Source organism: Podarcis pityusensis (genome assembly GCF_964106645.2).
Source record: "Podarcis pityusensis genome assembly, chromosome: 4".
NCBI classification, from domain to species: Eukaryota; Metazoa; Chordata; class Lepidosauria; order Squamata; family Lacertidae; genus Podarcis; species Podarcis pityusensis.
Window position 1 is genome coordinate 2,063,515 of NC_138027.1, and position 24,675 is coordinate 2,088,189.

The 24,675-nt window shown below is 46.8% G+C and overlaps 2 protein-coding genes across 6 annotated transcripts in view; both read left to right on the top strand.

The window, feature by feature from the left end:
- Positions 1 to 1,935: 1,935 nt before the first annotated feature.
- LOC308475092 (uncharacterized protein) overlaps positions 1,936 to 24,675 on the top strand; it is a 145,562-nt gene continuing 122,822 nt past the window's right edge. For 2 of the 5 annotated variants that reach the window (XM_081001958.1, XM_081001950.1), the window contains exon 1: positions 17,791 to 17,853. The gene's annotated coding sequence lies outside the window, so the exon portion shown is untranslated. Of the gene's footprint in view, positions 2,275 to 17,790; positions 17,854 to 24,675 lie in introns of those variants that run through there. The other 3 variants (XM_081001961.1, XM_081001963.1, XM_081001953.1) reach the window with 3 other exon arrangements.
- Positions 2,946 to 14,519, top strand: LOC308475104 (uncharacterized protein). The gene is made up of 6 exons (XM_081002009.1): positions 2,946 to 3,270; positions 4,865 to 5,355; positions 5,549 to 5,630; positions 5,928 to 6,010; positions 8,239 to 8,365; positions 9,295 to 14,519. Exons 2-6 carry the CDS (start codon positions 4,939 to 4,941, stop codon positions 10,899 to 10,901), a joined length of 2,316 nt encoding a protein of 771 aa, XP_080858135.1. The 5' UTR covers positions 2,946 to 3,270; positions 4,865 to 4,938; the 3' UTR covers positions 10,902 to 14,519.

The following is a 24,675-nucleotide window of genomic DNA, read 5'->3' on the forward strand; positions in this document are numbered from 1 at the left end:
GCCATAGAATATGAAGAGAGTGGTCCTCCCAAACTCTGCCTACCCTCCAACATGTTGCAGAGGGAAATTGGGACCTGCGACTTTTGGGGCCACGCTCCTGAATGAGTCCCGTAAATCACGCGAGAGCAAGGACCCCCAAAAATGGGCGACTTTTGGGGCCACAGTTTCACGGGAGCCAAAAGAGGACATCCTGGGAGCCAATCAGAAGCCAGGGTGGCTTCTGGAATTGCAGGACGTCCCACTCAAAGCAGGACAGTTGACAGGTATGTGAAGACCGCCAAAGATGCAGAGTCCACAACCCATAGTGCAGGCACCCCCAAACTCGGCCCTCCAGATGTTTTGGGACTACAATTCCCATTATCCCTAGTTAACAGTACCAGTGGTCAGGGATGGTGGGAATTGTAGTCCCAAAACATCTGGAGGGCCGAGTTTGCCTATGCCTGTCATAGTCGATATGGCCGCCTTTCCCACTGGCTGAGATGCTTCTACCCATTTCATCTGCTTAGCCAATCCAGATATTCAGGGCCAACAGGTCCCACCCCTGCCTCCAGCAATCTCTTTTGTTACACTCAATGGGTGTTTGGTGGAGGGCAAGGGGAACCATGGGGCAGGGTCCAGGATGCTCAGATTCCTGCCACCAGACCTCCCCTCTGAGGTCCCCCCAGGGCACCTGCTCAGCTGAGAGGAGGGTGTCATAGCACAGGTAGCAAATCAGCTGCTGCTCCGCCCCTTGAGGGATTCCCCGCCTCACTTAATTTGCCAAATATTCCAAAAGGGCATCACCCGCCACTATATAAACCCTCTCACCCCCGGCAGCAGCAATGAGGTGGTACAGCGTTCAGGTGCTAAGAGTCTGTCCCTGCTTTGGGAGGGGGAACACAGCCCCCCAGCAAAGTTTGGAGGATGAGCCAAGAGGTATAGCCGGACATTGGAAGGCAAAATGTTGCAGGAATTTATGTATAGTTTTTTTTTGGGGGGGGGGGTTGCCACTGCAGCAGATATCATGCACATGCAGCCCACTACCAAAATCAGCACCATCACTTTTGTGACGTTTGTGACTTGTCCCCACAAAACACTTCATCACAGTTTCTTCCTATCTGGTCAAAGGGCCTCTGCTGCACAATACCAAATGTAAGAATTCACTGATAAAGGTATCTATGTACTGGCTCACTGGGAAAACTTCAGAAATTCATCTAGACCTGTGAGCTCAGCTACTCAGCAGCCTCTCCGCCTGAGTGATAATTCCTGGCATCCTGAAACCTGAGTGCCAGACAGGTAGCCATTCCCAAAATAACAAACCCAGACGAAGACAAAAGGGTGTGATTGACTTCGCTGGGAAACAGGGAAATGTAAATATCTATTTAGTTACACTCCATGTGTGTTTGGTGGAGGGCAAGGAGAACCATGGGGTGGGGTCCATGATGCTCAGATTACTGCCACCAGACTTCCCCTTACCATGATGTATGAGTGATGTAGTTTGGGGGGTGTAACATGGGGATTAGCAGCTAATAAAAGTTTGGGTTCTCTTTTGTTTGGGGCTTCCATCTTGTTCCACCTGGTGTCAGGTGGGAGTCCTGCCATGACAGTCTTCAAGAAAGACCAAGCCAACTGGCTGCTGTTTTGCTCTGGTATTCCTGGCTGGTGTCCTTGTTTTTTTGTCCAAGAGAGCCCTCAGATTTCTCCATTAACAAAACGTACCCAAAGCCTTCAAAATGTGCACTTTCCTGCATTTTGCAGCTCAGCAATGTGTAGTCCCAGGAGAAGCAGGAACAGCGTGTCTTCCTGTTCCTCCCTCAGCTGAGACCTGCCTGGATGGAGACCTGAGAGCCTTCTTCCTTAGAGGTTTTTAAGCAGAGATTGGATGCTTTGGCTGAGATTCCTTCCTTGCAGGGGGTTGGAATAGATGACCCTTAGGGCTCCCTCCCATTCTAGGATGAGGTTCCTTGCTTCCTGCAACCCCCTTTTCCCTGCAACCTCTTCCTCCAGTTTCTGGCCAAGGGAGGGAGCAGATCACAGACCAACCAAGAGCGTCCCCTCAAAATGAGCATCTCTGGGATTGTGCAATGCAGGAGAGAAAAGGCAGAGAGGACTGAGCAGGGTGGACTCGGCTTTGCAAGGGTTAAAGGGAACTGAGCTGCATTCCTAGAGAGGACAGGAAGTAAGGGGGGGCCAGGTCCTCCAGAGGAAAAGCCCCTCCCTCCCCTTCCTGCAAACGGGGGCGGGGTTGCTTTCTGCTATTGCAAAGGCTGCCTTGCTCTCTTCCACGGGGACCTGGTGAGTCTCTTCCTCCTCCCCCCCCCCAGGGTGCAGTGGGGAGAAGGTGGGGGTCCCAGGGCTGCAGCAGGGGAGGGTGGCGCATGTGGGGGGGGGGAGCCCCAGGGAGCAGGGGGTCCTGCCAGGGAGGGGCGAGGTCGCAGGAACTGTCTCCTTCCTTTAGATCTTTGGGGGGGGGGGAGGGGAGGAGGTTCCCGCCCGCCTTCCAGAAGAAAAAATATTCAGAGCCCCCTGGGAAATCTAGCAGATAGAAATCTAGCTTCTGTAAAGAAGCTTATGCGTACGACTTCTGCTGTGTGTGACACGGGTCAGCGTCATTGCACAACATAGGAAACATGTGTGAATGGTTGCTCCCAAACCTCTTCGTTCGTTTCCCTCCTTTCTTTCTGCTTCTACCGCCCCCTTATTGGCAGAGGAGGCCAGCCAAGCAGATCAAGCCGAGGAGCTGGGTATGTTTAGTTGGAGAGGAGGAGACAGAGAGGAGATGGGAGAGCCGTGTCAGATTAGATAATTTATTACGGTCAGAGACCAGCTTATAAAACACACTTGGGAGTACAGTCACAGAAGCAAAACAGGCAATTTATGTACGACAACAAATTAAAAAACAATGTACACCAACACACTACTATCCCAGGGAGTTGACTCAGAGTCACCCATGAAACTGAGTTTGGGGATTTTCATGACGGTCTATTTTGAGTTGGGAGATGGTCTGCGCCTACAGATCTGTACACAGAATCTGGCGACCATCCAGGTCATCTTCTGATCTTTGCCTAACAGGAAAAGGTCTAATTTTTGCTTTTGCAGGAGGTCAGCGAGCCTCACCAGCAGGGGATCAATGGTCTTACTACGTGTCTCTTCGTAAAAGGGACGTCTAAAGAACAAGTGTTTTGGCTTCCTATCTCTCCCAATGGACAGGTGAAAAGTCTCTGAGCATACGCAACTTTTCTAGAAGCTCCATCCAGGACCAGCGAGGGAAGAGCCGAGCTTCTGGCGAGTGTAAAGGCCCTTCTTGTATTTCTAGATGCGAGGAAGAAGAGATATTCTGCCGGTGCGGCTATATATTTCTCGATTTCTCCAATTTTATGGTCGGAGCACCTTGCGCAGTCCTGTTCTCTCTCGGTATCTAATATTCTTTGCCTGACTGTGGCTTTTGCCTGGCCCAAGCCCAGACTTAGAAGGGCTTGAGGGGCAAAACCCAGTTTCCGGAGGGTGTTCAGGACTGCAGTCTGCCAGCCCGACTGGAATTGGTCACAGAGGATCAATGGGGCTATCCCTCTGGGGATCAGATACAATGTCAACCATTTGTAGATTGATGTTAGGCAGATGCTAGCCTCCACTCTCATCATCCCCGTTTCTAATCTAACCCATGCGTTTGAGACACATCTGGGCACTTGGAGGAGAGCTCTAAGAAGTCTAGATTGAACTCTCTCAAGGGGGGAGAAAGCCGAGGAACGCGGGCGCAAAAAGGAACCATAAAGGAGTTGTGCCAAAGTTTTGGCCTTGTATAGTTTTAGAGCTGCGGGAACAAAGAAGCCCCCTTGTGCTCTGAAAAATTTAAGGATACAATTTGCGGGTTTTTCCGTTGAACTCCCGATGGAGTTTATGTGTAGTTTGTTGGCTCCTGAGGCCTATACCACCATTCCTAGATACGTATAGGTTGTGACTTGTTCTAATTTATGGCCTTGGAGTTCCCAGCTTTTAAGCTTTGGTTTTTCCCCAAAAGCGAGTATCTTGGTCTTTTGATAGTTGATTTTGAGACATTCAAATTCACAGTATGCTGCGAGCTTTCTTAGTGCTCTTTTGAGTCCAATGGGGGTTCTAGATAGAATTACTGCATCGTTGGCATATAGCAGGACCGAAATATGCCGATTTGCGAGCTTTGGAGGGTAGAGTTCGGAGTCATGGAGTGCAGATACTAAATTATTTAGATAGAAATTGAATAGTAGAGGGGCCAATAGGCACCCTTGCCTGACTCCTTTAGAGGTTTTAATAGGGTCCGTTAGGTGTCCTAGGCGGCTACACCTGACTCTAAGAGCCGTGTTTGCGTGCAGTGCCTGAATTAAGAGCAGAAGCTCTTAATTCTATGTAGGTACCCTGTAGTCTGTCCCAGAGTCTGGTTCTGGAGACTGTATCAAAGGCTGCTTTTAGATCAACGAAGGCAGTGTAAAGTGAGGCCTGCCTTTAGGAGAGCCATGTCACCTGGGCGCAGGATTCCAACCAATGGCTTCAAGCTACAAGAAAGAAGATTCGGACTCAACACACCTAGTCATTTTTCACTAGGAACCAATGACTCCCTTGTCAATCAGTTCTGACTTCATGCATTGACTGGAAGGCAGGAGCAACCAGGCTGAGTCCCCTCGGATTAATCTCTTCGCTTGCCTCCACATTTCCACAATCTCCCTTCGAGAGGCCTACATCATCTCCTCCTCCTCCTCCTCCTCCTCCTTTTTAGAAAGATAGCTCAGAGTCTGGGCTGTGGTGCAGTCCTACCCTGGTTCCCAGGAAGACTCATCCATGCTTGCTCAGGGAAACTTTTTCTTCTCCTGATATTGTACAACTTTTGTAACAGAACAATGTATTTGCTTTGTAGGATTCAGACAGACAGAACTTGGCAGAAGACCAAAGTGTTCCTTCCAATCTCTCCGAGGCTTCCTGAGAGCACAGATGGATGAGCGAGACACAGCTGGCCCTAGAGCAGGAAGAGGCCATGTCATCCAAACTGGGAGCAGTGGGGGATTCTGGGAAAACTCTGTGCAGAAGATCCTGGGTGAGGAGGACACCCTCCGCTCAGAGGTGCAGAGCCAGCAGTTGAGGCAGTTCTGCTTCCAGGAGGCCAAGGGACCCCGAGAGGTTTGCAGCCAACTCTACCACCTTGATCATCAGTGGCTGAAGCCAGAAAGGCACACGAAAGCTGAGATGCTGGACCTGGTGATCTTGGAGCAGTTCCTGGCTGTCCTTCCACTGGACATGGAGAGCTGGGTGAGGAACTGTGGAGCAGAGACCAGTTCCCAGGCGGTGGCCCTGGCCGAAGGTTTCCTCCTGAGTCAGGCAGAGGAGAGGAAGCAGGCAGAGAGAAAGCAGGTGAGAGAGACTTTCCTCTGGATACTCCCAAGGGGCTCCAAACAGGATGGAGAACATCCAAAAATGGTCTGCTGATGGCCCATCCTTTGTCTGGGAATGAGATCTAACACCCTTAAAGATTCTGTCTCTGTCATTCTCTTTCTAACATTTCTCACCATTCATTTACAGTTTTGAATCCTTGTTGTTCTTTCAGAAAAGGGATCATTTTGGAGAAATGGACCTGGATTCCTGTGAGGCAGAGAGGCCTCCGTTGGACACCAGAGAGAGGCCCCTGGGTAAGGAGGAAGGTGGCTTTTCTCCATTTGGTCTTGTTCTGTTGGTTTTCCAACTCATCTGATGGTTCTTTTCATCTTGGTTTTTTTTTTTTTTTTTTGAGGGGTGGGGGTTGGGAACAAGGGTTCAGAGGAGGGGAGACGTATTTCTGCACACCTAACATGAAATGGGCACAAACCTTCAACTGCACTCAGCAGGTAGGCTTTCTCAAAGCCCCATCTGTAGTTAGAGATGTCCTGTTTCCTCTGTGAGAGAAGCAGGCACTCCTAGCATCCTGCTTACCTTTTTTTCTTTTGCAGGTGAAAGAATGAAGCCAGCAAGACCTCCTGATCCATCTTTTCATGGGGGCAGAAGGGAAGCAGTGGCTGTGGAACCAGATCAGGTATGGGGAAGCTATCCTGTGGGGACAGAGGCCGAGGGATGGAGCAATGTCATGGACTGGTTGGGCACAGAGGAATGGTGGGAGGAAGCAGCCAGGGAACCAGGAAGGGAATATTGCTCTGAGCCCAAAGAGTGAAGGTGGAGAAAGGATTGGCGGTCAGAGGGAGAAGCCTGGGAAGAGGAGGTGTCAGAAGCTGAAGGGGCAACAGGGCTTAGTGAGCTGGGAGACTCTGTGGCAGAATGCAGTGCAGAATCAGAGGCAGAAGAAGAAGGAGGCAAGTGGGAGAGGAAGATTGAGAGGCAGAGGTGAGTCAGGTGAAGGGGGAGCCACCGGGTGCTCCCTCTCCTTCTGCCAGAATCCACCCTCCCTGCTTGTCTCTCAGAGCCAAGAGAGGTCTAATATGGAGGAGTAAAGGCAGGCTGCACACTGGCGCACTGTTCAATTGCTTGCCAGAAACCCCAGAGAGGAGGGGACTTGGAAAGCTGTGGGGAGCCGGGGGCCTTCACTCTCAGCAACTGCTTTTGTGGAGGAAGAGGCTCAGGGAATGAGCTGCTGTTTTCATGAAGCCCGAAACTCAGCCAAGTATGTGAACATCGTGCTCTTGCTGATAAAGAGTAAACTCCAGCTGTGAACTGTGGGATTTCCTGCCCAGATAACTCTGTCATACCAGCCTTCTGAATGTTGCCAGTAGGATTCATCTGTAGTTGCAGTTTTCATGGAATCCTAGAGTTGAAAGGGACCCCAAGGGTCATCAAGTCCAACCCCCTGCATTGCAGGAGTCTCAACTCGATAATCCAAGACAGATGGCCATCCAGTCTTGGCTTGTTTTATTTCTGTATTCATCAATGAATGCTAAAATAGGCTCCTTCTTTTTTAAAAAAATGATATTTATTAGGAGTTAAAAAAATTACAGAAAGTAGAAAAAAGGAAAACAATAAAAAAAATTAACAGAACATACCTTACAATACATAAAAAGAAAAACATAGAAAAACAATACAGCAAAACAGCAAAAAGAAACAAAAACACTAAAACACACATCCAATGTTCCATATCTTTACCTTTCATTTACTTGTTTCATCGGCCTCCTCACACCTCCCTTTTTTGTATTCTAGTTCAATTACCTATTTCAGCAAATTCGTTCCATCTTTCTCAATTTTTGTTCTATATTTTATCTTAACAGTCTAACCTTAATTTTTTTCATTTTGGCCCATTATCAATCAGTTTTTACTTAATTCTTTATTACAATTCTGCTAAAACCAAATACCTTCATTCCAGCATCCTTCTAACATTCATTAATTTTGCTATATTTTTGTAAATATACTTTAAATTTTTTCCAATCTTCTTCCACCGACTCTTCTCCCTGGTCTCGGATTCTGCCATTCATTTCCGCCAGTTCCATGTAGTCCATCAGCTTCATCTGCCTTTCTTCCCTGGTGGGAAGAGCTTTTTTTCATTTGCCAAGCCAACAGCTTTCCGCACTTATTTGCCGATTCAAATGTCTTTTGTCTCATCTGTTTAATCTTCCATTCTATTTCCTGATTCATCATTTTCATATATTGTACTTGATATAACTTTATCTCTTTCAAAATCTCCTGCGACCTTGGTTTCACCCTTAATTTCTCCTCTCTTTCCTTTATCTTTTCCAGGATTTTGTCTTTTTTCTCATTTTGCATTCTCTTCTTAATTGCATTCTGTTGTATCAAAAAACCTCTCATGACCGCTTTGCTTGCATCCCAGATTACTCTTCTTTACACAGCTAAAATAGGCTTCTAAGCAGCAGACAGACGAGTACAAATAATTTCCAGGATTCACCTAGCCAGCCCCATCCGCTGCAAAATGGGGCCTGCCCCCCACTCCTCCCCCTCTCCATGCCCCCATGAACCCCTTGAATTTGGCTCTAGGGCATTGTGAGGGAACCTCCCCAGAACAACTCACGAGGAGAGGAGGAAGTGGATCCTTCCATCAGGGAAACTGGAATGCTTGCGTAGGCAGAATAACGTAAACATAAGCTGGAGTACCACCCATTTGCAAAAAGACGAATACCCACACTTAAAATGCAGAATAAAAGATTCAATTAAAGTGTTAAAATAGGTACACATAATAAAAATGTGCAGCAAAGCAATCCTATTGAAATAACACAGCAATTTACAGGAAGGAAATAACAGAGCATTGTGTAGCAGATCATATTTCTGCTGTCTCAGAGGAGGACATTTCCCTTTTTCTTTTAGGGTCCAGTGTGCTTTGAAGATGTCGCTGTTCGTTTCACAGACGAGGAGTGGGAGTTGCTGGATCCTGACCAGAGAGCTCTGCATAAGGACGTAATGGAGGAGAATTGGGGGATCGTGGCCTCTCTTGGTAAGCCTCCGTGTGGGATCGTCCTATCTGCCAGGAAATTTAAAAAATACCTCTATGTGACAAACCTCATATATTTTCTCAGCGCCCCCTACGACACCTGGGAACCTTACACCCCCACAAGAAATAGTAAATTACAGTTTTTCCTGTGAACAATCTTCCTCCAGTTCTGCCTCCTTCTACCACAGTTGGGCTGATCTGAACTGCCCAGGCATCTTAAATGTCAGCTTCAGAGTTGTTCAGAAAGATAAGTAGCTTCTGTCAGGTTTTCTGTTTTTCTTTTTGCTGCTGTCAGTCTTGGGTAGACCAAAGAGACGACTGACACTGGAGATGGAGGGGATCCCATGACTGGGCCAAAAAACATCTGCCCCAGAGAAGAGCCAAGCTGATTGAATCTCAGGTAGTACTAGCAGTGATAATAATAGTAATAATAATAATTTTTATGTATACCCTGACCATCTGGTGGGGTTGCCCCAGCAAATCTGGGAAGCTTCCAACACATATACAGTCGTATTTCTGGTTGCGAATGGGATCCGTTCCGGAGATCCGGCCAGATCCCGAGGTTTTCGCAACCCAAGGATCACCGCGCATGGATTTGTCGCTTTCATAAGCTGATGTTTATATAATCCGAGGGTTACGTAACCCGAGGTGCTACTGTATAAACATGAAACAGTAATAATAACAACAATATAATCCAATGAAAAAAGTACAAAAATTTTACAAAAAGTACAGAATTTATAAAATGAGTAACTTACTTCAAACAAAGCAACATTCAACCAACGATTAGAATCCAGTAATAAATACATTGGTTTATTACAAATAACAAAGGTAATGAACACTGCCTTCTCTACAACAAATTTAATGAGTATTATTCCCTAACTGGGGGCTCCATTTGTTCCTGAGACTCTAATCCCTTTTTCTCTCCATTGCAGATTGTGATGAATTGGAAAGCAAGAACAAAGGTGACCACAACACAATCTGCAGAGTGGAGAAGGCACGTAAAAATTTGGAATGTGGAAAGAGCTGCAGTCAGAGCTCCCATTCCAGTTCCCATCAACGAAATCTCATTGGAAAGAAACCCTATCAGTGCATTGAATGTGGAAAGAGCTTCAGTCAGAGCTTCTCTCTCACTTCCCATCAAAGAATTCATACAGGGGAGAAACCCTATCAGTGTGTGGAATGTGGAAAGAGCTTCAGTAGCAGCTCCAATCTCACAAAACATCAAAGAATTCATACAGGGGAGAAACCCTATCAGTGTGTGGAATGTGGAAAGAGCTTCAGTCACAGCCAAAGTCTCACTTCCCATCACAGAATTCATACAGGGGAGAAACCCTATCAGTGTGTGGAATGTGGAAAGAGCTTCAGTAGCAGCTACAATCTCACTAAACATCAAAAAATTCATACAGGGGAGAAACCCTATCAGTGTATGGAATGTGGAAAGAGCTTCAGTATGAGCTACAATCTCACTTCCCATCAAATAATTCATACAGGGGAGAAACCCTATCGGTGCATGGAATGTGGAAAGAGCTTCAGTAGAAGCGCCGATCTCACTAAACATCAAAGAATACATACAGGGGAGAAACCCTATCAGTGTGTGGAATGTGGAAAGAGCTTCAGTATGAGCTCCGATCTCACTAAACATCAAAGAATTCATACAGGAGAGAAACCCTATCGGTGCATGGAATGTGGAAAGAGCTTCAGTATGAGCTCCCATCTCACTTCCCATCAAAGAATTCATACAGGGGAGAAACCCTATCAGTGCATGGAATGTGGAAAGAGCTTCAGTATGAGCTCCAGTCTCACTTCCCATCAGATAATTCATACTGGGGAGAAACCCTATCAGTGTGTGGAATGTGGAAAGAGCTTCAGTAGAAGTTCTGATCTCACTAAACATCAAAGAATTCATACAGGGGAGAAACCCTATCAGTGTGTGGAATGTGGAAAGAGCTTCACTGATAGCTCCCATCTCACTTCCCATCAAAGAATTCATACAGGGGAGAAACCCTATCAGTGTGTGGAATGTGGAAAGAGCTTCAGTATGAGCTCCCATGTCACTTCCCATCAAAGAATTCATACAGGGGAGAAACCCTATCAGTGTGTGGAATGTGGAAAGAGCTTTAGTAGCAGTTCCTCTCTCACTAAGCATCAAAGAATTCATACAGGGGGGAAACCCTATCAGTGCATTGAATGTGGAAAGAGCTTCAGTAGCAGCTCCGATCTCACTAAACATCAAAGAATTCATACAGGGGAGAAACCCTATCAGTGTGTGGAATGTGGAAAGAGCTTCAGTCAGAGCTACAATCTCACTTCCCATCAAAGAATTCATACAGGGAAGAAACCCTATCAGTGCATTGAATGTGGAAAGAGCTTCAGTATGAGCTTCAATCTCACTTCACATCAAAGAATTCATACAGGGGAGAAACCCTATCAGTGTGGGGAATGTGGAAAGAGCTTCAATCAAAAGTCCAGTCTAACTTACCATCAAAGAATTCATACAGGGGAGAATCACGGAATTGTAGAATTTTTGAGCTTGAAGTGATCCCTGGTGCAATCTATTTCACCCCTTGTGATGCTGGTATAGCAAGTGAAACATCCATGACATGACCATCCAACTTCATTTGAAAACCTCAAAGAATGGAAATTCCAGCACTCCCAAGGGAGTCCAATCCACTAATAGCTCTTGCTGTCAAAAAGTTCTTCCGCATGTTTAGTCAGTCTTTTTTTAAAAAAACAAAACTTGAAGGCATTGGTTTGTGTCCAACCCTGTGGAGCAGGCGTCCTATTGGGAAGACCCAGTTCTCTGAGTGCATGTTCTGGAAGTTGGGCAATAGGGGCAGTACAGGATTCCTTTTGGTGTACCGACCTCTGCACTGCACCAAGGATTCCCTGCCTGAGCTGCTCCAGGTCGTGGCAGATGTTCTCCTGGAGACATTTAGTTTGGTTTTCCTAGGGGATTTTAACATCCACGCCGACATGACCTTACAAGGAGCCGCTTGGGACTTTGTGGAAAGCATGGCCTCCATGGGGCTTTCCCTGAATATGTTTGGCCCAACTCATAGCCGTGGACATGCCTTAGACCTGGTGTTCACCTCTATGGATGTTGGTGATCTGACACTAAGTAAAAGCGAAACTAAAGAAGTGCCATGGTCAGATCACTTCCTGGTGCAACTGGACTTCTCCGCGAACCTTCCCCTCTTCAGGGAGGTGGGACCAATTCAGATGGTCCTCTCCTTAATGGATCAAAATGGTTTCCAGAGAGCAGTAGGGATGTTTTATCCCATGTTGATGGCCTTTCAGCTGATTCCTGGTGGCCCTGAAATGTGGAGTTAACCAGGGCTATTGACTGTTTGGCTCCGAAGCGCCCTCTCTGATTGCATGGAGCCCGGACAGCCCCGTGGTTTTCTTCAGAGCTGAGGGTGATGAAACAATCGCTGAGACTGCTAGAGCGCCGGTGGCGGATAACCCATTCTGAAGCTGACCGGACACGGGTTAGAGCTCAATGTCGAGCCTACCAAGTGGTGATAGCGACGGCCAAAAAGACTTTCTTCACTGCCTCTATTACATCTGCGGGGGAAAAACAGCAGGAGACTCTTTCAGGTGGTTTACAATTTAGCAGTACCACCTGCTCCATTAGGGCCCAGTACAGGCCACATGATCTCCTGCAATGATTTTGCAAAGTTTTTTGCAAAGTCGCTCAGATTTGAGAAGACGTAGACTCCACCATGGGAGCAGGGCGGGAGAGTGCTAGAGTCCTGTCTAGTCAAGTTGTGTGGGATCAATTCCAATCTGTTACCCCCGAGGATGTGGACAGGCTGCTTGGAAGAATGAAACCAACCACTTGTCTCCTTGATCCTTGTCCATCCTGGCTTATAAAAGCTAGCCGAGAAGGGCTGGGCGATGGGCTTTGTGGGGTGGTGAATGCTTCCCTCCGTGAGGGAGCCTTCCCAGACTCATCTTTAGATGTGGCCACGATGGCCAACTATCGCCCAGTCTCATATTCTCCATTCTTGGGCAAGGTGATTGAGCGAGTGGTTGCTGAACAACTCCAGGCACGCCTGGAGGAAGCGGACCATTTGGATCCCTTCCAGACGGGATTCAGGCCTCAACATGGGACTTGAAACTGCCTTGGTCGCACTGGTTGATCTCTGGCGGGCTAGGGACAAAGGTGAGAGCTGTTTCCTAGTTCTGCTGGATCTCTCAGCGGCGTTTGATACCATTGACCATAACATCCTTCTTTACCGTCTTGAGGGGCTGGAAGCTGGGGGCGCTGTCATACAGTGGTTCCGCTCCTTCCCCCTGGGCTTTGTTCAGAAAGTGGTGGGGGGCGATGAGTGTTCAGAACCCTGGGCTCTCACTTGTGGGGTGCCTCAGGGATCCATCCTCTCCCCCATATTTTCAACATCTACATGCAGCTGCTGGGAGAGATCATCAGGGGGTTTGGACTTGGTGTTCATCAGTATGCGGATGATACCCAGCTCTACCTCTCTTTCAAATCAGAACCAGTGAAGGCGGTGAAGGTCTTGTGTGAGTGTCTCGAGGTGGTTGGAGGATGGATGGCAGCTAACAGATTGAGGTTGAATCCTGACAAGACAGAAGTACTGTTTTGGGGGACAGGAGGGGGCAGGTATGGAGGACTCCCTGGTCCTGAATGGGGCAACTGTGCCCCTGAAGGACCAGGTGCGCAGCCTGGGAGTCATTTTGGACTCACAGCTGTCCATGGAGGCACAGGTCAAATCTGTGTCCAGGGCAGCTGTTTACCAGCTCCATCTGGTACGCAGGCTGAAACCCTATCTGCCTGCGGACTGCCTCGCCAGATTGGTGCATGCTCTGCTCATCTCCCGCTTGGACTGCTGCAATGCGCTCTACATGGGGCTACCTTTGAAGTTCTACCCAGACACTGAGGTCCAGCACCGAGGGCCTTCTGGAGGTTACCTCACTGTGAGAAGCTAAGTTACAGGGAACCAGCCAGAGCGCCTACTCAGTAGTGGCGCCCTCCCTGTGGAACACCCTCCCACCAGATGTCAAAGAGAACAACTACCAGACTTTTAGAAGACATCTGAAGGCAGCCCTGTTTAAGGAAGCTTTTAATTTTTGATGTATTAGTATTTTAATATTTTATTTGAAGCCGCCCAGAGTGGCTGGGGAAGCCCAGCCAGATGGGCGAGGTATAAATAATAAATATTAATAATAATTATCATTTTATTTTCTTTCTCCTGTAGTAACCTATGTTATCCATCATTTGAGAACCACGATATTGTTCTCCCTTTGCTCTTCTTTCATTTTTATCACAGTCTTAGAACTCTAATACTTTGAAGGAGCGAGGTTTTAATTTGATGAAGTGAGGCAGCTCATGCTCTATTAACAGTCGTAGCTGAGATAGGAAGACCATGTTGAGGGTCTGGAGAGAGTGTTCAGATGGGACTTAATCTGGAATAGAAGCTGTGGGAAGACTCTTCTTCTGGGGTCTCCTTCCATTTGGGAGGGGAGAGATTTTCTAGGAAAAGGAGATTTCTGAGTCAGTAAAAAGGACTCAGATGATCCCTGGGTCTGGCATACAAAGGGAGGGGAGAGATTTTCTAGGAAAGGAGATTTCTGTGTCAGTAAATAGGACTCAGAGGATCCCCTGGGTCTGGCATACAAAGGAAAATACCTCGGGAGAGGGACTGCTAAGAGAGAGGGGAACCGAGGAAAAGTGGCCCCTCGCTCACTATTTCTGTGGTAGCAGAGTCTGTAACCTGAAACGTATGTAACCTGAAGCGTTTGTAACGCAAGGTACCACTGTAGTACCTTGTTTAATCCTGTGACATTTAGCTGAAGTAAGAAGTTAACGTCTACCTGACAGAGGCCTTCCAGAATCCGATTCAGAGCCAAATTTGGAGACATATGTCACACAGACAATTTCAGAATGGCTGGGAGAAAGCAAAGATTGGTTGGATGGGCTTTCAGAGAGCTGTTTCAGAATTAAATTGAGTGAAAATTGAGAATGGAGGCAGCCAGGAGATGTTTTATTAACACTAGTAACAAAAAGAGTGAGGGATGCAATCCTTCAGAACAGTTTTTGAAAAAAATCATGTGGTTGCCGAACAGAAAGTAGATATCTTTAGAGAGATTCCACTGAAATTGAGACTTAGAAGAACCAAATATAGATATTTAACAATAGCACTCAGAAGAGCTGACATCAGATATAAATGGGAATTCCCAGAGGGCATTTCCTTTACATACATGAAAAGGAGATACAGGCTAACATCAGAATTTCAGAGAGTCCTTTGACAAATACAGGAGAGACTTAGATTCCAACTGCTGAAAGGCACATACGGTATTCTGTTAGAATGGGAGACGAAAGACGAAGAGGTGAAATCAGTTATGATTAAATGGGCACAAGATATGGGTCATAATATTATTGTGGAAGATTGGGAAAGGTTATGGAAAACCGATTTAAAATTCACAGTGTTCCTTGCTGAAAGAAAATTATATGAAGATGATGTATAGATGCTATATGACACCAGTGCAGTTAGGAAGAATTAACAAAACCAGCTCAAATATGTTTTGGAAGTGTAACGAAAGAGACAGGACTTTTTACTATATGTGGTGGGATTGTAATGAAATCAAAAAGTTTGGGGAAATGATATATAGTGAGTTGAAGAAAATGTTCCAATTAAAATTTATTTAAAAACCTAAGGCATTTTTGTTAGGGATTGATGGAAAAATTGATGGATTACGCAGAATTGGCAAAATTGAGACACAAACTACGTGACAAGGATAACTGTGATTTTAAAGATGTATGGGAACCCTTTACAAAGTACATAAAGAAGCAACAAAATGAACTGGACTCCTTGGCAGGTTTTGAATAAACTTTTACAAACTTTTTATTGATAACATTTAGATAGAAAATTAGATAGAAATTTAGATAGAAAATTAAAAATCTGTACAGTATTGTAACATGCAGAAAATAACATATGTTGATTATCCAGAGAGGGGAGCTGAGGGAAGGCTGAGGGGGAGGGGAGGGTGGGTCAGGTTTTTTGGAGAGGGGAAAAATAAGGGGGGAAATTTAAGGATGATATGTTATTTGATAAAATGTTATGTTGAAATTACTAATAAAAATATTTTTAATAAACATTTTGAAAGAGTTTGTGTGTGTTTTTACAATCAAGCAGTCTATACATTTTATGAAAATTACAATACATTATAACATCATATAACATAAGCAGGAGTTATAATTTTTCCACCAAAGGTGAAAAAATGTACCTTCAGTTTCTTTACATTTCCAACATTTGTTATCGGGCAAGTGATAGATTTTCGCAAGCTTGACTGGGGTTATGTACCACCTGTATATCATTTTCATAATATTCTCTCTTAAGGCATTACATGCCGTAAATTTCATACCTGTGGTCCATAACTGGTCCCAGTCAGCAAACATAATGTTATGACCTACGTCCTGTGCCCATTTAATCATAGCCGATTTTACCGTTTCATCTTGAGTATTCCATTTCAGCAGCAAGTTATACATTCTTGACAAATTCTTAGTCTTGGGTTCTAACAATTCTGTTTCTAATTTGGATCTTTCCACCTGGAAGCCAATTTTCCTGTCCAATTTAAATACCTCCATTATTTGATAATAATGAAGCCAGTCTCGCACTTTGTTTTTTAGTTTTTCAAAACTCTGCAAAGTTAATGATAGACTAAGATTAAAGATCAAGATTAAAGATGTTTAAAGAAATGGAAATTTGATATTAAAAGGGAAAATTTTAAATGTTATATGATACTAAGATCAAGGATTAGGTTTAAAGAAGTTGAAGTTATATATTTTAATATTTTATTAAATTAAAGATTGGGATTAAAAAAGTGGAAAAGAAACTGCTGGACAAATAATTTGGATTGGAATACAAAAGAGGGAGGTATGAGGAAGTCCAGAAAATAAGTAATTTAAAAATGGAAATGGAAAAGAGAGTTTGTTTTTAATTGTTACGTTTTTTGTTTTTTATTGTTGAGTTTTGTATTGCTTTTTGTGTGTGTTGTTTTTTTGTTGTTTAAAACTTTAATAAAAATTACTTAAAAAAACAAAAACAAAATCAGCACCATCACTTTTGTGACTTTTTTGACTGGTCCCAACAAAACACTTCATCACAGTTTCTTCCTATATTCTGCACTATACCAAATGTAAGAATTCACTGATAAAGGTATCTATGTACTGGCTCACTGGGAAAACTTCAGAAATTCATCTAGACATGTGAGCTCAGCTACTCAGCAGCCCCTCTGCCTGAGTGATAATTTCTTGCATCCTGATACCTAAGTGCCAGACAGGCAGCCATTCCAGAAATAACAAACCCAGATGGAGACAAAAGGGTGTGATTGACTTGGCTGGGAAACAGGGAAATGTAAATATCTATTTTGTTACACTCCATGTGTGTTTGGTGGAGGGCAAGGAGAACCATGGGGTGGGGTCCATGATGCTCAGATTACTGCCACCAGACTTCCCCTTACCATGATGTATGAGTGATGTAGTTTGGGGGGTGTAACATGGGGATTAGCAGCTAATAAATTTTTGGGTTCTCTTTTGTTTGGGGCTTCCATCTTGTTCCACCTGGTGTCAGGTGGGAGTCCTGCCATGACAGTCTTCAAGAAAGACCAAGCCAACTGGCTGCTGTTTTGCTCTGCTATTCCTGGCTGGTGTCCTTGTTTTTTGTCCAAGGGAGCCCTCAGATTTCTCCGTTCACAAAACATGCCCAAAGCCTTCAAAATGTGCACTTTCCTGCATTTTTCAGCTCAGCAATGTGTAGTCCCAGGAGAGGCAGGCACAGCGTGTCTTCCTGTTCCTCCCTCAGTTGAGATCTGGCTGGATGGAGACCTGAGAGCCACCTCTCAATATCTGGAGGGCTGAACCATGGAAGAGGGAACCAGCTTGTTTTCTCCTGCCCTAGAGGGGAGCACCCAGAATAAGGGACCCAGAGGACCAGAAAGCAGTTTCTGCTGCCTAAACAGCAGGAAGAACATTCTGACGGGAAGAGCAGCAGAATCCCTTGGGAGATGGCGGACTCTCCTTCCTTGGAGGTTTTTAAGCAGAGGTTGGACGCTTTGGCTGAGATTCCTTCCTTGCAGGGGGTTGGAATAGATGACCCTTAGGGCTCCCTCCCATTCTAGGATGAGGTTCCTTGCTTCCTGCAACCCCCTTTTCCCTGCAACCTCTTCCTCCAGTTTCTGGCCAAGGGAGGGAGCAGATCACAGACCAACCAAGAGCGTCCCCTCAAAATGAGCATCTCTGGGATTCTGCAATGCAGGAGAGAAAAGGCAGAGAGGACTGAGCAGGGTGGACTCGGCTTTGCAAGGGTTAAAGGGAACTGATCTGCATTCCTAGAGAGGACAGGAAGTAAAGGGGGCCCAGGTCCTCGAGAGGAAAAAATCCTCCCTCCCCTTCCTGCAAGCGGGGGGGGGGGGGCGGGGTTGCTTTCTGCTATTGTAAATCCTGCCTTGCTCTCTTCCACGGGGATCTGGTGAGTCTCTTCCTCCTCCCCCCCCCCCCGAGGGTGCAGTGGGGAGAAGGTGGGGGTCCCAGGGCTGCAGCAGGGGAGGGTGGCTCATGTGTGTGGGGGGGGAGCCCCGGGAGCAGGGGGTCCAGCCAGGGAGGGGCGAGGTTGCAGGAACTGTCTCTTTCCTTTAGATCTTTGTGGGGGGGGAGGGGAGGAGGTTACCGCCCCCCTTCCAGAAAAAAAATTATTCAGAGCCCCCTGGGAAATCTAGCAGATAGAAATCTAGCTTCTTTAAATAAGGCTATCAGTAGGACTTCTGCTGTGTGTGACACGGGTCAGCGTCATTGCACAACAGAGGAAACATGTGTGAATGGTTGCTCCCAAGCCTCTTCCTTTGTTTCTCTCCTTTCTTTCTGCTTCTACCGCCCCCTTATTGGCAGAGGAGGCCAGCCAAGCAGATCAAGCCAAGCTTTATGAGGAGCTGGGTATGTTTAGTTGGAGAGGAGGAGACAGAGAGGAGATGGGAGAGCCATCTCACCTGGGGGGAGGATTCCAACCAATGGCTTCAAGCTACAAGAAAGGAGATTCGGACTCAACACACCTAGTCATTTTTCACGAGGCACCAATGACTCCCTTGTCAATCAGTTCTGACTTCATGCATTGACTGGAAGGAAGGAGCAACCAGGCTGAGTCCCCTCCATTAATCTCTTCGCTTGCCTCCACATTTCCACAATCTCCCTTCGAGAGGCCTACATCATCTCCTCCTCCTCCTCCTCCTCCTTTTTAGAAAGATAGCTCAGAGTCTGGGCTGTGGTGCAGTCCTACCCTGGTTCCCTCCAAGACTCATCCATGCTTGCTCAGGGAACCTTTTTATTCTCCTGATAGTGTACAGCTTTTGTAACAGAACAATGTATTTGCTTTGTAGGATTTGCTAGAGCTTGTCATTCAGACGGACAGAACTTGGCAGAAGACCAAAGGGTTCCTTCCGATCTCTCAGAGGCTTCCTGAGAGCACAGATGGATGAGCAAGATTCAGCTGGCCCTGAAGCAGGAAGAGGCCATACAATCCAAACTGGGAGCAGTGGGGGATTCTGGGAAAACTCTGTGCAGAAGATCCTGGATGAGGAGGACACCCTCCGCTCAGAGGTGCAGAGCCAGCAGTTGAGGCAGTTCTGCTGCCAGGAGGCCAAAGGACCCCGAGAGGTTTGCAGCCGACTCTACCACCTTTGCCATCTGTGGCTGAAGCCAGAAAGGCACATGAAAGCTGAGATGCTGGACCTGGTGATCTTGGAGCAGTTCCTGGCTATCCTTCCACCGGAGATGGAGAGCTGGGTGAGGGAGTGTGGAGCGGAGACCAGTTCCCAGGCGGTGTCCCTGGCCGAAGGTTTCCTCCTGAGTCAGGCAGAGGAGAGAAAGCAGGTGAGAGAGACTTTCCTCTGGATACTCCCAAGGGGCTCCAAACAGGACAGAGAACATCCAACAATGGTCTGCTTGTGGCCCATCCTTTTTCTGGGAATGAGATCTAACACCCTTAAAGATTCTGTCTCTGTCATTCTCTTTCTAACATTTCTCACCATTCATTTACAGTTTTGAATCCTTCTTGTTCTTTCAGAAAAGGGATCGTTTTGCAGAAATGGACCTGGATTCCTGTGAGGCAGAGAGGCCTCCGTTGGACACCAGAGAGAGGACACTGGGTAAGGAGGAAGGTGGCTTTTCTCCATTTGGTCTTGTTCTGTTGGTTTTCCAACTCATCTGATGGTTCTTTTCATCTTGGTTTTTTTTTGTTTTGTTTTTTGAGGGGTGGGGGTTGGGAACAAGGGTTCAGAGGAGGGGAGATGTATTTCTGCACACCTAACATGAAATGGGCACAAACCTTCAACTGCACTCAGCAGGTAGGCTTTCTCAAAGCCCATCTGTAGTTAGAGATGTCCTGTTTTCCCTGTGAGAGAAGCAGGCCCTCCTGGCATCCTGCTTACCTTTTTTTCTTTTGCAGGTGAAAGAATGATGCCGGCAAGACCTCCTGATCCATCTTTTCATGGGGGCAGAAGGGAAGCAGCAGCTGTGGAACCAGATCAGGTCAGGGGAAGCTGCCTTGTGGGGTCAGAGGCCGAGGGATGGAGTATTGTCATGGACTGGTTGGGCACAGAGGAATGGTGGGAGGAAGCAGCCGGGGAACCAGGAAGGGAGGACGTCTCAGAGCCCAAGGAGTGAAGGTGGAGGAAGGATGGGCGGTCAGAGGGAGAAGAGGGAGAAGCCTGGGAAGAGGAGGTGTCAGAAACTGAAGGGGCAACAGGGCTTAGTGAGCTGGGAGACTCTGTGGCAGAATGGAGTGCAGAATCAGAGGCAGAAGAGGAAGGAGGCGAGTGGGAGGAGGGAGGTTGAGAGGCAGAGGTGAGTCAGGAGAAGGAGGAGCCACCGGGGGCTCCCTCTCCTTCTGCCAGAATCCACCCTCCCTGCTTGTCTCTCAGAGCCAAGAGAGGTTTAACATGGAGGAGTAAAGGCAGGCTGCACACTGGCGCACTGTTCAATTGCTTGCCAGAAACCCCAGAGAGGAGGGGACTTGGAAAGCTGTGGGGAGCCGGGGGCCTTCACTCTCAGCAGCTGCTTTTGTGGAGGAAGAGGCTCAGGGAATGAGCTGCTGTTTTCATGAAGCCCGAAACTGAGCCAAGTATGTGAACATCGTGCTCTTGCTGATAAAGAATAAACTCCAGCTGTGAACTGTGGGATTTCCTGCCCAGATAACTCTATGACTCCAGCCTTCTGAATGTTTCCAGTAGGATTCATCTGTAGTTGCAGTTTTCAGAGAATCCTAGAGTTGAAAGGGACCCCAAGGGTCATCAAGTCCAACCCCCTGCATTGCAGGAATATCAGCTAGATCATCCAAGACAGATGCCATCCAGACTAGGCTTCTTGTATTTCTATATTCATCAATGAATGCTAAAATAGGCTTCTAAGCAGCGGACAGACGAGAACAATTTCCAAGATTCACCTAGCCAGCCCTATCCACTGCAAAATGGGGCCTGCCCCCCACTCCTCCCCCTCTCCATGCCCCTATGAACCCCTTGAATTTGGCTCTAGGGCATTGGGAGGGAACCTCCCCAGAACAACTCACGAGGAGAGGAGAAAGTGGTTCCTTCCATCGGGGAAACTGGAATGCTTGCGTAGGCAGAAAAACGTAAACATAAGCTGGAGTACCACCTATTTGCACAAAGACGAATACCCACAGTTAAAATGCAGAATAAAAGAATTCAATTAAAGTGTTAAAATAGGTACCCATAATTAAAATGTGCAGCAAAGCAATCCTATTGAAATAACACAGCAATTAACAGGAAGGAAATAACAGAGCATTGTGTAGCAGATCATATTTCTGCTGTCTCAGAGGAGGACATTTCCCTTTTTCTTTTAGGGTCCAGTGTGCTTTGAAGATGTCGCTGTTTGTTTCACGGACGACGAGTGGGAGTTGCTGGATCCTGACCAGAGAGCTCTGCATAAGGACGTCATGGAGGAGAATTGGGGGATCGTGGCCTCTCTTGGTAAGGCTCCCTATGGGATCGTCCTATCTGCCAGGAAATTCAAAAAATACCTCTGTGACAAACCTCGTATATTTTCACAGCACCCCCTACAAAACCTGGGAACCTTACACCCCCACAAGAAATAGTAAATTACAGTTTTTTCTGTGAACAATCTTCCTCCAGTTCTGCCTCCCTCTACCACAGTAGGGCTGATCTGAAGTGCCCAGGCATCTTAAATGTCAGCTTCAGAGTTGTTAGGAAAGATAAGTAGCTTCTGTCAGGATTTCTGTTTTTGTTTTTGCTGCTGTCAGTCTTGGGTTGACCAAAGAGACGACTGACACTGGAGATGGAGGGGATGCCATGACTGGGCCAAACAACATCTGCCCCAGAGAAGAGCCAGGCTGATTGAATCTCAGGTAGTAGTAGCAGTGATAATAATAGCAATGGCTGATTAGAGCATGTCCAGACGAGGTGCGGGCTCCCCTGGGGGATATCATCAATTTGTCCCTTGGCACCGGGATATTCCCAGGGGAACTGAAGGAGGCAGTGGTGCACCCGCTCTTAAAGAAAACATCATTAGATCCCTTAGATCTATCCAATTACCGCCCGGTTTCGAATCTTCCATTCCTGGGTAAGGTGATTGAGAGAGCGGTTGCTGAACACCTTGGCAGGTTTCTGGATGAAACATCGGCTCTGGATCCATTCCAGTCTGGCTTCCACGCTGGTCATGGGACCGAGACGGCTCTGGTCGCCCTAACAGATGATCTCCGCAGGCAGCTGGATCGAGGCGGGTTGGGGCTGCTGATTCTTCTAGACCTGTCAGCAGCCTTCGACATGGTCGATCACGAACTCCTGGACCACCGCCTTGCCGATGTGGGAATCCAGTCCTTCAATGGCTGCACTCTTTTCTCTCTGGTTGGGGACAGAGGGTGGCGCTTGGGGGGGAATTGTCATCGCGCCACTCCTTGGTGTGTGGAGTGCCTCAGGGTGCGATACTCTCCCCGATGCTTTTTAACATCTTTATGCGCCCCCTCGCCCAACTTGTCCGGAGTTTTGGGCTGGGTTGCCATCAGTATGCCGATGACACCCAACTCTATCTGTTGATGGATGGCCATCCTGACTCGGCCCCAGACACACTGACCAGATGTCTGGAAGCTGTGGCTGGATGGTTACGTGGGAGGCGGTTGAAGTTAAATCCTTCTAAGACAGAGGTCCTCTGGCTGGGACGGGACGATATGGGATTGAGGGGGCAACTCCCATCTCATGCGGGGGTGCAATTAGTGCCAGCACCGTCCATTAAGAGTTTGGGTGTAATCTTCGACACCTCCCTTTCCATGGAGGCGCAGATTGCAGCTATAACAAAGGCGGCATTTTTCCATCTCCGCCAAGCTAAGCAGTTGGCTCCTTACCTCTCTCGCCCTGACCTAGCCACTGTGATCCACACGACGGTCACCTCCAGACTGGATTATTGTAACTCGCTGTACGTGGGACTGCCCTTGAGACTGACCCAGAAACTCCAGCGGGTGCAGAATGCCGCGGCGAGACTCCTTATGGGGTCTTTGCTGCGAGATCACATTCATCCAGTACTATACCAGCTGCACTGGCTCCCGGTGGAGTACAGGATCAGGTTTAAGGTGCTGGTTTTGACCTTTAAAGCTCTATATGGCCTAGGACCCTTGTACCTACGGGACCGCCTCTCCTGGTATGCCCCACAGAGGAACCTACGGTCTGCAAATAAAAACATCCTGAAGGTCCCAGGCCACAGAGAGGTTAGGCTGGCCTCAACTAGAGCCAGGGCTTTCTCGGCTGCGGCTCCAATCTGGTGGAACGCTCTGTCATAAGAGACTAGGGCCGTGCGGGACCTGACATCTTTCCACAGGGCCTGCAAGACAGAGTTGTTCCACCAGGCTTTGGGTCAGGGCGCAGCCTGACTCCCTCCTCTGGCAACCTGCACAGAATTTTGCTTAACGGTTGCCATCAATTTGATTTTAATTAATTTATATAATGAAATGTTTTTAGAATGTTGAATTATTTGATTGTTTGATTATTTGATTGTTGTTAGCCGCCCTGAGCCTGGCTTCGGCTGGGGAGGGCGGGATATAAATAAAATTTATTATTATTATTATTATTATTATTATTATTATTAATTTTTATTTATACCCTGACCATCTGGTTGGGCTGCCCCAGCCAATCTGGGAAGCTTCCAACACATATACAGTCGTACTTCTGGTTGCGAATGGGATCCATTCCGGAGGTCCGGCCAGATAACGAGGTTTTCGCAACCCAAGGATCACTGTTCTGCACATGCGCATGGATTTGTCACTTTCATAAGCTGAAGTTTATATAACCTCAGGGTTATGTAACCCGAGGTGCTACTGTAAAAACATGAAACAGTAATAATAACAAGCAATCTAATCCACTGCAAAAAGTACAAAAATTTTACAAAAGTACAAAATTTTTAAAATGAGTAACTTACTTCAAACAAAGCAACATTCAACCAACGATTAGAATCCAGTAAGAAATACATCGGTTTATTACAAATAACAAAGGTAATGAACACTACTTTCTCTACAACAAATTTAATGAGTATTGTTCCCTAACTGGGGGCTCCATTTGTTCCTGAGGCTCTAATCCCTTTTTCTCTCCATTGCAGATTGTGATGAATTGAAAATCAAGAACAAAGGTGACCACAACACAATCTCCAGAGTGGAGAAGGCACATAAAAATTTGGAATGTGGAAAGAGCTGCAGTCAGAGCTCCCATTCCAGTTCCCATCAACGAAATCTCATTGGAAAGAAACCCTATCAGTGCATGGAATGTGGAAAGATATTCAGTATGAGATCCTCTCTCACTTTCCATCAAAGAATTCATACAGGGGAGAAACCCTATCAGTGTGTGGAATGTGGAAAGAGCTTCACTGAAAGCTCCTCTCTCATTTCCCATCAAAGAATTCATACAGGGGAGAAACCCTATCAGTGTGTGGAATGTGGAAAGAGCTTCAGTCACAGCCACAATCTCACTTCCCATCAAAGAATTCATACAGGGGAGAAACCCTATCAGTGTGTGGAATGTGGAAAGAACTTCAGTCACAGCCACAGTCTCACTTCCCATCAAAGAATTCATACAGGGGAGAAACCCTATCAGTGTGTGGAATGTGGAAAGAGCTTCAGTCAGAGCTCCCATCTCACTTCCCATCAAAGAATTCATACAGGGGAGAAACCCTATCAGTGTGTGGAATGTGGAAAGAGCTTCAGCATGAGCACAGATCTCACTAGGCATCAGAGAATTCATACAGGGGAGAAACCCTATCAGTGCGTAGAATGTGGAAAGAACTT

What these genes read in the sequence shown, in the direction of transcription:
- LOC308475104 (XM_081002009.1), top strand. Translation starts at nt 4,939, where the DNA reads ATGGATGAGCGAGACACAGCTGGCCCTAGAGCAGGAAGAGGCCATGTC. An exon ending in AGCAGGCAGAGAGAAAGCAG is followed by an intron (nt 5,356 to 5,548) that starts GTGAGAGAGACT and finishes TTGTTCTTTCAG; the next exon opens with AAAAGGGATCATTTTGGAGA. An exon ending in GGGGATCGTGGCCTCTCTTG is followed by an intron (nt 8,366 to 9,294) that starts GTAAGCCTCCGT and finishes TCTCCATTGCAG; the next exon opens with ATTGTGATGAATTGGAAAGC.